At 52.8% G+C, this 11698-nt stretch overlaps 1 protein-coding gene across 1 annotated transcript; it reads right to left on the bottom strand.

The window, feature by feature from the left end:
- Positions 1 to 3130: 3130 nt before the first annotated feature.
- Positions 3131 to 9757, bottom strand: LOC119095922 (uncharacterized). The gene is made up of 6 exons (XM_037218775.1): positions 9597 to 9757; positions 8156 to 8332; positions 6619 to 6908; positions 5958 to 6067; positions 4505 to 4588; positions 3131 to 4071 (listed from the first exon to the last, which is right to left on the bottom strand). Exons 2-5 carry the CDS (start codon positions 8280 to 8282, stop codon positions 4516 to 4518), a joined length of 600 nt encoding a protein of 199 aa, XP_037074670.1. The 5' UTR covers positions 8283 to 8332; positions 9597 to 9757; the 3' UTR covers positions 3131 to 4071; positions 4505 to 4515.
- Between the last annotated feature and the right edge of the window lie 1941 nt (positions 9758 to 11698).

Below are 11698 nucleotides of genomic sequence, written 5' to 3'. Positions count from 1 at the left end.
GCCATACCCCCCCCCCCCCCCCGCCCCCCACCGTTGTTGGGCTTGTTGAGGTTCGTGCAGCCCCCGGCTACGTCGCTGCGATAGGATCAGAGCAGAGGGCACAGACCTAAGCTGAGGTCGCTTGGTCTTTGCAGAGAACAATTGTAGCACTTGATTCTGACACAGGAGCGTATTTAAGAAACGGCTATCTACCCGCCCTGTGAAGAATCGTCTTTGTATACCTTCCGTACGCGTTCAAGAAGTTTTTTTTTTGTATTTCAAGCAGCCGTCAGGAAAACTGGGATCGTGGCCTCCCTTTAAAAACTGTTTGCATGCCTGATGCAACCGTGCTCCGTCACGGTGTCGGCATTTGTCACAGGCTGTGGCAAAAACAGCTGAAACATATGTTACAACCAGGTAAATGTAAAATGTAGATGTAAAATAAGCTCATCTAGTTGCTTGACAATCGCATCTTGGAATCAGAATTTTTGTCAATCACTGATTGGCAATCGATCACAAAGCACACGACACACACGTGCATGAACGCACGCAATGCGCCCACAGCGCAGGATTTACTTAGTAATTTAGTAATCAGCACAAGATTAGTAATTGCCTTCTGGACGTATGGACCGACCGCGATGCGCCGCCTCACCTGGATCTCCGAGTGGACGGCTCCGGTTACGATCCAGCCCACCGCCTCGCAGCGCAGCTCGGTACGTGTGAGTCGGGTGCCGTAGCCACCAGCGGCCGGCGCGCGGCGGGAGGGGGAGGGACCGGTTCTGACCGCCAGCCCGTGTCCCAGGCACGGTTGAGATCGTGCCAAGGTTCTCGGACTGACGAAGCGGGCCGGCGGGACTGGCGGGGATTCCGCGGGCCCGATGAGGGCTCACCCAGCTGCTGGGGACGCGCCAAGGGGGGGGGGGGGGCGTCCGCACCAGACACAAAAGTGCCCTGTTTATCGGCTGAAGAGGTGAGAGGACACCGGAAAATGCACACCTGCTGCAAACGTCGTGCTCTCTTAAATACGCACGTCAGTTACCGTGTACGTGAAAATGCCGGGTGGAACATATTCCTCACTGGCCATTTTACGCCGTCGTTTACAGCTTAGCGTTCCTCCTGGAATGCATGAAACATGAGGTAATGCTCATCTGGAAAATCAGGTCAGAGGTGCGGTGCCGACTATAGGCAGCTGGCCATGAATCTTACCGGCCGGGTTGTCACGCTTACTGTCGAAGTCCACATGGCACCATGCCGCCGGGCAGGGGCCGAGGCGCGCCGCCTAACGCCTCGTCGGCGCGTGAGCGTTTGTCCCTCGCTGGGAGGCGTGACGAGCTTCACAAGGCATAACTAAAGCGTACATCCTCCTCAGGGTTGAAGTTCCCTTTCATTTGGAAGGGGCTGAAGTCCCTCCCCCAACTTGGGTACCAGCCCCCACTCTTTGGAAAGGAAGTGGACAAAATATGTGTAGAAACCTGTCTGGGCACATTTCGGGGTGTAGGTTGGGTCATTTTTCAATGTTCAGGCCCTCTCATTCCCAACTCATGTTGTGAAACCACGCCCTGACCTTCCTTTTTATTAGGCCTTAAAGGCGTATAGGCATGGGGCTGGATAGCACAATGCCTGTTTAATGTTTCGATCCTTGGCCTTTGGTGAAGACGGCGGGTTGACAAAACGGATCACCTTCTGCCATGTACCTTCGTGCACCGTGGAAGCATGGATATGGTACATATCTTCCTGATTAAACTCGTGTAACTGATCTGGCGATGTCCTTCATGGGCGACCTCAGACCGGCGAGGCAGATCGGTCGTCTCATCAGAGCGGCGAGGCAGATCGGTCGTCTTATCAGAGCGGCGAGGCAGATCGGTCGTCTCATCAGAGCGGATTCAGGCTGCTTTTTCGACGCATTTTTACGCCGCCTCGTAATCAGTGTCATGAAAAAGAAGCCACTCTTTCCTTCTGGCCGCCCAAGGTAATTTAGACGTAAATCCCTACTTCCTACCTCGGTTTCATAAACCTAGCATCACCCCTCGAAAAAAAGACCCTAGAAACCTCCAAAACAAATTGTAAAATGCTGAAGCTGAAGTCAAGGCTACTCGAGCAGCTGGCTGAAGTAAGTTCAATAGCGATACAAGCGTTCGTTGCCATGGCAATGATGTTGTCGTTTTGGAGCGGAAGTTTTGGATGATTTCATTAAATCCAGAAACATCGCTTCAATGGCACACAAGGTGTCGTCATTGATTGGTGAAATCAGTAATACGTTTAGTCGTGGAAGGAATAATTCATGCAGTAATGCGGATCATTTTCATTTCGTTGAAATGCAGAAATCCTGTAATTCGTGCGTTCATAGTTCATGTGCGTTCTTTTGCCCTGCTTTGTACACTGAGCTCTCCTGCACTACGTGTGCAAGCAATATGGACATCAACGATAAAAGCTCGCTGAAATAACTGTCGTCATCCTTACCCAAGGTTGTGCATGTTGTGAACTTACATCATGCCTGTTCGTGTCAAACCAAGAAATAAAAATTATCTCGTGAAATCCGCACCATGCGGGAAGCGTGCATACCTCACATCAAATTTCCCCGCAAACAGAAAAAAACGGACACAGGAGTTAAGACTTACTTACCCTTAAGACCCTTACTTCATAAAACCGGACTCGGAGTAAAAGCCTGGGAAGTTACTCCGCGCAAAAACTGTACTCCTTTCCTCCCGTGTGAAGCTGGTCACTGATGGGGACGGGTGCGTCCCTGATCGCTCGTGTGGTCGTTACCAGGCTTCTTTCGTGCTCCAGCGGCTTCGAGCGTCTCGTGGACCCCAGCCCGCTTCAGCGCCGGATTCGAGTGTCAGGCTGTCCGGACAGTTGTGTGTGTGTGTGTGTCACTGGGGCTTTACGACGCTCTCAGCTGCTGAGGCTATATGGCGTCGCCCGTCTCCCACCCTGGCAGGAAGGGCGGGCACCGCGGGGATTCGAACCTCGTACCTCTGGCTTCCCAGACGCGTAGCAACCACTACACTACCGGCACCCCAGTTGTGTGTCAGGATGTCCGGACAGTCGTGCGTCAGGCTCTCCGAACAGCCATGTGTCAGGCTGTCCTGTCGCGCAGGATGTCTCACTCCACGCCGCAGAAATACACCACCATCCTAATGGTATCTGCTCCGTTCCACCGTGTATTAATATACGTGTAAAACTTGCCTTAAAATAGCTCTTCGGGGCGTATAACCCCGGTATCACCACACGTGATGTTAGCACATTGCATGATTATGCTCTCTCTTGGTATGATATCCTATCTATCACCGTCTATGACACTGTGCGTACGCTGCACGCTGCATAACAAAATTTCTCAGCTGGCGAAATCTTGCCGAGCTAACGTAAACATTCACAGGTGTCACAACAACCAACAGCGAGACTAACTCTCCTCCAGAGCGTGCTGCATTGTGGAACCTCCTCACACAGCGCAGCCGGTCACGTAAAGACCACGTGCGCGTCAGGCCTCGCCCGGCGATGAGGGACAATGGACGGAAACCGGAGACAAAAATACAACCGAAAATGGTCCACCGCAGTCAGTGCTGTTCTGAGAAGCGGTTCAGATCTTTAGCCAGACGCCGCCTACCGGCACTACCACCCGCTACCGAAAATGACTGCCATGCGGCGACACAAGGCAGGCGAATGCGCGACACCTCGGCGGCGTCAGCGGCGCGTTAGCTGTGTCCTGGCCCGCACACAGCGCCCCGACCGTCAGTAAAAGCATCGCGCGGGTTCTCCCACCCGGGAGCCCGCGGCTATCCTACTGGAACCTCTTTTGGTCCCGTTGGCAACATAACATCCAATCATCCACACCCAACACACGACGTCGTGGCGGACTGCGCGGTCCGTGACGTCAAAATAGCTGCCCAGTGATCACGCGGGAGGCCGTCGGGCCAGGCTGCTGCACACAAAGTCGGAAGACGGCGCCGTGGACGGACTGAGACGCGGAAACTCGGCGCTGCCGCACGACGGCGAGGCGGCCGTGTGGCCGCGCGCACGCCGCCCGCCCGTCGGCGACAGGTCCTCCGGCCGGGCCAGCGGAGCCGACGCCGAGCCGACACCACAGCCGAGCTGGGGGCGGGGGCGGTCCGTCGCTCAGTCGCCAGAAACGTTGTGGTGTGCGGAAGAAGCACATACACATGTCACCATCACCCCTCCATCCATCATTTTCCTTCTTTGGTGTACTCCCTTTTCGGCGCGTGCGACAAGCTGTCCTTATTTCACGGCTTATTACGAAACAGTGACACATGCGGCTGGCTCAAGCAACATTCGTTCAGCCATTGTCGAATCCCGACCATGTTTGTCGCAGACCCTAAGCAGCTTTTTCCTAAAAACAGTCAACAGTCGCGTAGATCATTCCTAATCATCATAACCTTAACAGCCTCGTATTTTCACTTTCATGGCCTACACACATCGCACTTCGGAAGAGTGATTTCGGGCTCACGAGACTTAACGCTGCTGCTGGCCACCCCACCTACCCGCAGCGGCTGCAACTCCAGCTTACCCGTCACGCCGCTAGATGGTAGTCTGCATGGGGACGAGGACCGGCCGGGTGCCCGCCATCAGCATGGCGTCTGTATCCTCCAGGCTGCGGCCGCCAGTACGCACGTGCGGGTTAGTGGCGGCGGCACGGGGACGGGCTCAACGTCTGCGCAGCGCACGTGGTTAGTGCAGCACGATGGCCAAACGCGACGCGGCAAAGGGAAACGCGTCACAACTGAGGCACAGAAAGGCAGCGAGAGATGGCGAACGGGCGAGTAGAACAAAGTAGACCGACTGGCAACGATAGGCGAAAGAAGAGCCGGCAGCAATACAGCAGTTTAACGGGGCAGCTAAACGATGCGAGTTTACGACTGGAGGGACGGACCACTCTCCAGGTGGACACTCTCCAGCCAAAGCTTCAGCACAAATTATGCAGATCTCCCACGCTAAGAGGGACACACGCACGTCATGCAGTGCTACACATGTGCAGACCTCCCAATGTGCGACATCCGCAAGAGACGCGCGTCATCTTGCTCACTACCACGCTTTGACCCACCTCGGTAGGTCCAGCTTATCCCCTCCCCGTCCCAAAACGAAGCCTGCTGTAAAAAAGCAACGCCTTCTCACAACGATAAAAAAACACCACGAGCGTATCCACTTTAGAGCTCACATGCTTCACAGTCCATTTAACCTCACTCGACTCCGCGCCGTTTAAGAGAGTGTTCCACATTTGAAGATATTAAGGGAAACACAAGATATGATGACATAAGCTTCGCTTCAAACTACTGATTTGCTTGTTAAGCATAAAAGACTGTCATAGACATCATTTCATTACATAATAGATGTGTTCCTTAATGCGCCGTCGCTTGGTTACGTCGTGGAACGTGCTTAAGAGTCCAGAACGCTGCCAGACTGGCCGTGCCAGAATTGCCTCTCGCCTTTACTTCCGTCATAACCACCGCCCAATAATTCCGTATCATGCGTCATAGGCCGCGGTTGGTGTTCGAACCGTGCGCTCAACACACTAAATAGGTTGGGGGCCAGCCGGTGAGAGTTCATGCCAAATATCGCTGTTGATGAGTACTGACGTACGTCAGACGCGAATGATTCGATGATCATATTTTGCTTGATCTTGGCCACCACATGGCCAACGCGTGGCATGTCTATGGCATCATGCATGTCTTGACGACCTTGAAAAATTATGCACGAAATCGTCTGCACAAGTTCGCAGGCATCAAGTTCAGAAACAAGAGGGTTTTAAATCTTGAAATGGGCATGACAATAAACTGCACTGAATAGCATCCAAATGGCTATATCTGTTCAGAACCCTCATCTTAATGTGGAACACACCCTTTAAACTCGCGCGGACCGCGACAGTTTCGCGTCCCCGCGCCGCCATGCCCCTCGGCCGCGCATGCGCGGAGCGTATCCATGCCGCATGCCGGCTCAGACGCGGCGGCGGTCCGCCTCCTCACCCAGAGTACTCGTCGCGGTTGAGCTTCACCAGCCGGTCCTGCTCGTCCAGCGGCAGCATGGTGGTCGGGTGGGTGCTGTAGCCGTTGGAGATGTTGTCCGCCTCGATTCGCTGCGGCAGCAGGGGGAGGCGCGTTAAAAGATGTGGGGCCGACGGGGTGGTGTGTTCGGCTACACCAAGAGAGGTTGTACGAGGCGGGCAGAGCACGAGCCAGGGGCTAAGCCGGAACAGGCGCATCTGACCTGACCTTATCCAATCCGATCTACCCAACTCAATCGGACCCGACCAGACCCGACCAAACAAGGACGGACCTGCCGACCATAACATTCAGTTACTCTCGAACAACAGCCCTCTGACTACACCGTCACCTGCCTGCTGAAGGCGCAGTACAGCTTGGACTAGCTCTTCTAAGGCACAAGCATAACACCTATAAATGCACCTCCGAAGATGCCTAACGCACGCAAGGCCTGTGTCATCCCCGCGTCTAGAGCATCCAGGCCCCAGCAGCACGCGTCCCCCGCACATTCATCCCACCCAGCGTGTTCCCAGACGGGGCCCACCTCTAACCCGTGCCCTGGCGCTGCAGCGGGCCGACACCGCACGCTCTCCCACAGAGCCTGCTGCCGGCGTCGCCGCCCGCTCACACCGGACTCGGCGCTCACCTGGGCCTCGTAGTACTCGCGCGCGCGGCGGCGGCGCCGGGCGCCCGGGCACAGCGGGCAGTAGCTGCAGCGGCCCGTGCGGTACAGGTACGCGATCCACAGCACGCAGCCCAGCACCAGCACCGGGATGCCGACGAACAGCAGGATCTGGTACACCAGCATGCTCTCCTCGCGTCGCCGGCGCTCCATCGGAGTCTCGAACTCGTCCGGGTCGCGCACGCTGATGTAGTACAGGCTGCCGTACAGGATCAGCGAGAGGCCGGCCAGCACGGCCAAAATGCCGACCACCACTGCGGGCATGGGCGCGGCCATGTTGGTCCGGTTGCGACCGGCGGCGGCGGCACCGCGGTGCTACAGGCGGGTCGGTCGCCTTGTGGACAGACGCCGGGGTGATCCGTGCGGCTTCCACGGCTTGGGAGGTAGTTCCAGGAACGCAATACATGCCCACGCTCTTCTTGCAACAAAGCTGAGCAAGGTATTAGGGGAACATTCGCGGCGCACCAGCAATGTTCTTTTTACGTGACGGTACGTAGTCTTTTCCGGACGCGTTCGCAGTGCAACAAGTTTTCTGTTTACATCTCCACAACCTTTCGTGACAATAACTACGCATGCGAGCACCTTTAAAACTAGCCTTTACACAACTAGACTTCACGTTCGCAGGTACTACGCGTGTTCCTGACAAAACTGCATGCAATAGTTTGCAACGCATAACACACTTCTGCATTATCCGTCGTAGGTCCTAAACGCGCAAAGTGACTTGTTTATGACCTGTCATTGATGTGTTACGTGACGTCACGTAGAGCCTTTGACAGACGCAGAGTCTTTTTCCGCGACTTGACCGAAGTGAGACAGAAATGGCGCAGCAGATTCGAGTACAAACAAGCCACTTTGCGTGTCCCGCACGGGCAACGAGTGATACAAATGTAGTTAATATGCTGAATACATTATAATTTGTAACTTCCATTGCAAAAGAGCACACATAGTACCTGGAAACGAAAATCTAAATGTCTTAGCATGCATAGTTATTGTCACGACATTGACGAATATATAAACAAAAACACGTCGCGCTGGGAACACGTCCGGCAAATATTCTACGTGAGCAAATATTCTTGGTGAGCTGCAAATACGCCCTTAGAATGAACATGTAACATGTAACTGAAGGGGCTTCCACCATTCTGTCCCCATTGTTTAATGATGCCCAGAAGACAGCTCGGTACAAAGGCTAAATCCCACTCATGTAACATTTCACCCCGACGCCAGTTACACGCTGATGAGCATGTTCGCTCTACAAGCCATCTACACTGGGCAGGGATGGAAGAGGGTGGCACCAGACCAGTGGCGAGCGACGCCTACAGACCCTACTGACCGCGATGTCCCTAAGGAAACCAGACGCGAACAGACCTATGGCGTCTGCTGCTAACAACCAAGACCGGCTGAAGCACTGCCCAAGACACCTTGCCAACTGATCTCAAATCCGCAACATCCAATGTAACAACCAAGTCTGCAAGGCACACTGAGATAGGCCAAGCCAACTGACCTATGACGACATTGCAGCAGCGCTTGGGGTTGAGCGAGGCATAGCTGATATTGTCCATGTAGGCGCGTCGGTTCTGCGCGCCGCCGGCTGGCACCGTGGTGCTATTGTAAACGGCCGTCGACTCCATGGTGATGCCGGTGGCAGAAGTGTCAAGGGCAATCTCAGGTCACAGTGATCCTGGAATGGGCAGAACATGCAGGGACTGAGATGGGGAGAACATATGAGGGAGCATGAGTGTGGAGAAGGCAAAGTGAGGCGTGCAGGTGGTGTGGTGTTGATGGTGCCCCACTGTGACTTATAAACCCCTTGCAGGCAGGATATTGACTGACATGTACAGAATGTCAGGCTGCTTCACTTATATCTGAAAAGATGGGATGTCACCCGAGACATGCCTAGCTTTCTCTGGTTATTAGAAAACAATCCCTACTGTGAATATCATGCTGGTGCAGCTGTTGGCTTGAACTTCTCACCCTCCCGGAGTCCTACAATCAGTCTTGCCCAATTCCCCGACCAGATCATCACCATGGGAAAGGCTGGAACCAAATAGCTGTGGTCATGTCTATCCTTCTCTTCCCTTCTTGTGCACACAATTGTTATTTATGTTCTATGATACTTCTCAGAGACTATTGTTGCTGGTCCAATTACTTAACAATAGCTTAAGTTAAATGGCATTTACAAAGAAAAAACAAGAAAAAAACAGCAGTATAGCTGCCAGCTATTGAATGAACAACTATTCTCAGCTTTGAATGGCACACTTGGATATCTTTTACTATCTAGTTGTGGATATCTAGTTGTGTCAATTGCTTCAGAATATGAGACTCACATGCCTTGGATCTGGTCTTGCCTACCCATACATTGAGTGCATAGAACCAATATTACAAGACATCAGGAATTATGTCAAGTGCTCTCAAGTAAAGGCCAGTAAATGTTGTCCCCTTTATAAACTCAAAACTTGAAACACTCATATGGACAGAGTATAAGCAGTGTAAAGATTGCAATAAAGTGCCTGTTAAGATATGTTGGCTGTTAAGATATGTCCAGCATAACATGCATTTATGCAGCCCAGAGTGACTCCATGTTCATAACCATGAGGCATAATATGCCAGCACTGCAACTATGCCTGCTGGGGAAATATCTAGAGCACAACTCTCAAATGTAAAATAGCTAATGTAATACAAACATTAATAAGGGTAAGCAACTCAGCAAGTAACAGTCACATAAACACGGCAACAAAGGTGCAAAGGTGGGTGGGGTATCTGAGAGATCATGACCCATTACTTCCGGCATAATTATAACATTATCTTCTAAGGTTAAACAGGTAGCATGCACAACTTGAAAATATCTTGCAATCTCCCAGTTCTTTAAAAATTCACATTCACACGGGGACAAAGGGACGCGATCAAAATGACAGGCATATGATTTTCATACGCTAACAACTGACCTGGTGGTGCAGTCTCAACCGGTGGCACTGCCTCTGACTCAGCGCCTCTTAAAATGAGTCAAATTATTCCCGGTGCTTATTTAGTATTCCATCACCGCAGAGCAAAACGTCAACAATGACGCGCACACCACGGGCGTGCAACAGGTGACTCCCTTTTTGGTTCCCACCGTTCCAGAGCGTACCAAACGCATAGCTGCATATTTAAGTATGTCTCAACTGCGCCATTGTACCAAGGATATGTAAATCCGCACCTGGGGATTCCTTATTTACTGCATCCAAACATCACCGCGTGTATTTCGGCTAATATTGCACTGAATTGAGAGTTGCGATAGCCCTTTAAAGTTCCACCGCTGACGTTTTCTCAAAATGGCGTATCAACATAGTCCTGTCGCGACATGATCCGCAAGCCATTTGCCGAACTGAAGTTCACGCAAGAATAACCGGCAGGACCGTATGCAGTGCATAACGTCCACCAATTGACAGAGCGAACCCTTTCTCACATTTGTTCTCAAGTGCACATTTGAACTCATTTGCCCATCGATGACATTTCCCAGAAAGACTGCTGCAGAGAAAATTACTCACCTAACTGCATACAAGCGGCAAGGCTTCCAGGCATTGGCTGGACACTATCCACCTATATCCCTCTGCAAAACTTGTCAGGCCGGATCAAGCCCGGTTTCGATCTTGCGAACGCAATGTGGCTACACTGGGTTGCACCCATGAGATCAACTGAGCTTATCCCGAACCATTTCTCGAAAGCTTCAACAGCCTGAACCCTCTCCCGGTTATGTCGCGAACGGCCTCAGCAAACCACCCCATTATTACGCGACATTGTCGTGCTGCTTCGAAACGTTGCAATCCAAGCGTCAGGGAAGTCGAGGATGCGGCTCCCCAGCAGACAGCAAATAAAGAAACTGCATGCCGTTCAGGTGCGCAAGAAACGCGACATAAATAGAGCACAATCTCTCTGAAGGATATCTGAAGCAAGGATCAATCTGAACAATCTCTCTGAAGTTCGGTCTAAAGCGGCACCTAAGTGCACAGGCAGTAAGCAGGTTTAAAGGAATAACCTTCTCAAAAATAGCTGTGGCCAAGACAAACAATGGGGTGGAGAAGCGGGGTTTAGGGGGCGGGGGGCATCCCTAAGGCGATACAAAGTTCCACCCACGTGTGTCGCTCCCTTGAGGTCAGTGAGTAGGTCCCTCGCGGCGAAAATGGATGATACGATCGCAAAACCGTTATTGACGCCTGTTGGTGACGTCACACGAACGCTAGCAAAGTCGGCAAATATCATACCCCTGTTCACCGTAGAATGCGCCCGCCTCTCCCTTTGCACTATCCCAGCAGTCAGCACCCACTCCGGCTTTCCGTCATTCGCTCAGGGCTGCCTGTCGTAGTCATGCGTCCGGCGTCGGACGGTTTACCGCACGGCGCTGGACCGTTGTCCTTGAACCATGTTTGGCACGTTCACGGATGCGCCCGGCACGACAGGAGTACCGTGGGCACCTGGCTGGGGTGGTTTTTGTGCCGCGCCTGGATTGTACCGTTACCGGTGGACGTTGATGTCGGTCCTTTGAAAATGCCGCCGATGTTCGGTTTTCGTGCCATTAGTGCCCGTTTTGCCAACGTTCACGCTGGAATTAATTATACGGCCGCCGCGCTGGCTAATTGCGGCATGTCCTAGCAAGCCCCCACGTGCTACTTTGACATTGTTCCCTCCGCTAACCTTGCCACCATATACCAGCCCGTTCAGCTTCTGCCACCATCATTCTGGAAACACCAGCGCTCATACTGCCATGGTTGTATTCATTGTACAGACATGCACTGCATTGTTTTCACTACCGACAGATACAAGGCGGGACTGGGCTGCCCCTCCGTGGAATGGGTGTGTGATAGGTGGGGGTGGGATCACATAGGACACACGGGAGTCAGGAGTCATGACGCAAATTCCGCCAAGATCGCCAACAATCCGCGTCGAACACACAGTGCAGAACAAGGCGAAATCGACGACGCGGCGCCGAAACGTCAAGGCAGCTAGAAACGCGGCTCTTGAAGTTTGGAACCGACCTTGCCGCACCGCAGAAGAAAAGGTGGTGTCTTCT

Source organism: Pollicipes pollicipes, unplaced genomic scaffold (genome assembly GCF_011947565.3).
Source record: "Pollicipes pollicipes isolate AB1234 unplaced genomic scaffold, Ppol_2.1 Scaffold_4219;HRSCAF=4965_pilon_pilon_pilon, whole genome shotgun sequence".
In the NCBI taxonomy this organism is placed as follows: domain Eukaryota; kingdom Metazoa; phylum Arthropoda; class Thecostraca; order Pollicipedomorpha; family Pollicipedidae; genus Pollicipes; species Pollicipes pollicipes.
The sequence above is the reverse complement of the archived record's forward strand: the minus strand, read 5'-3'. Positions and strand labels throughout refer to the sequence as shown.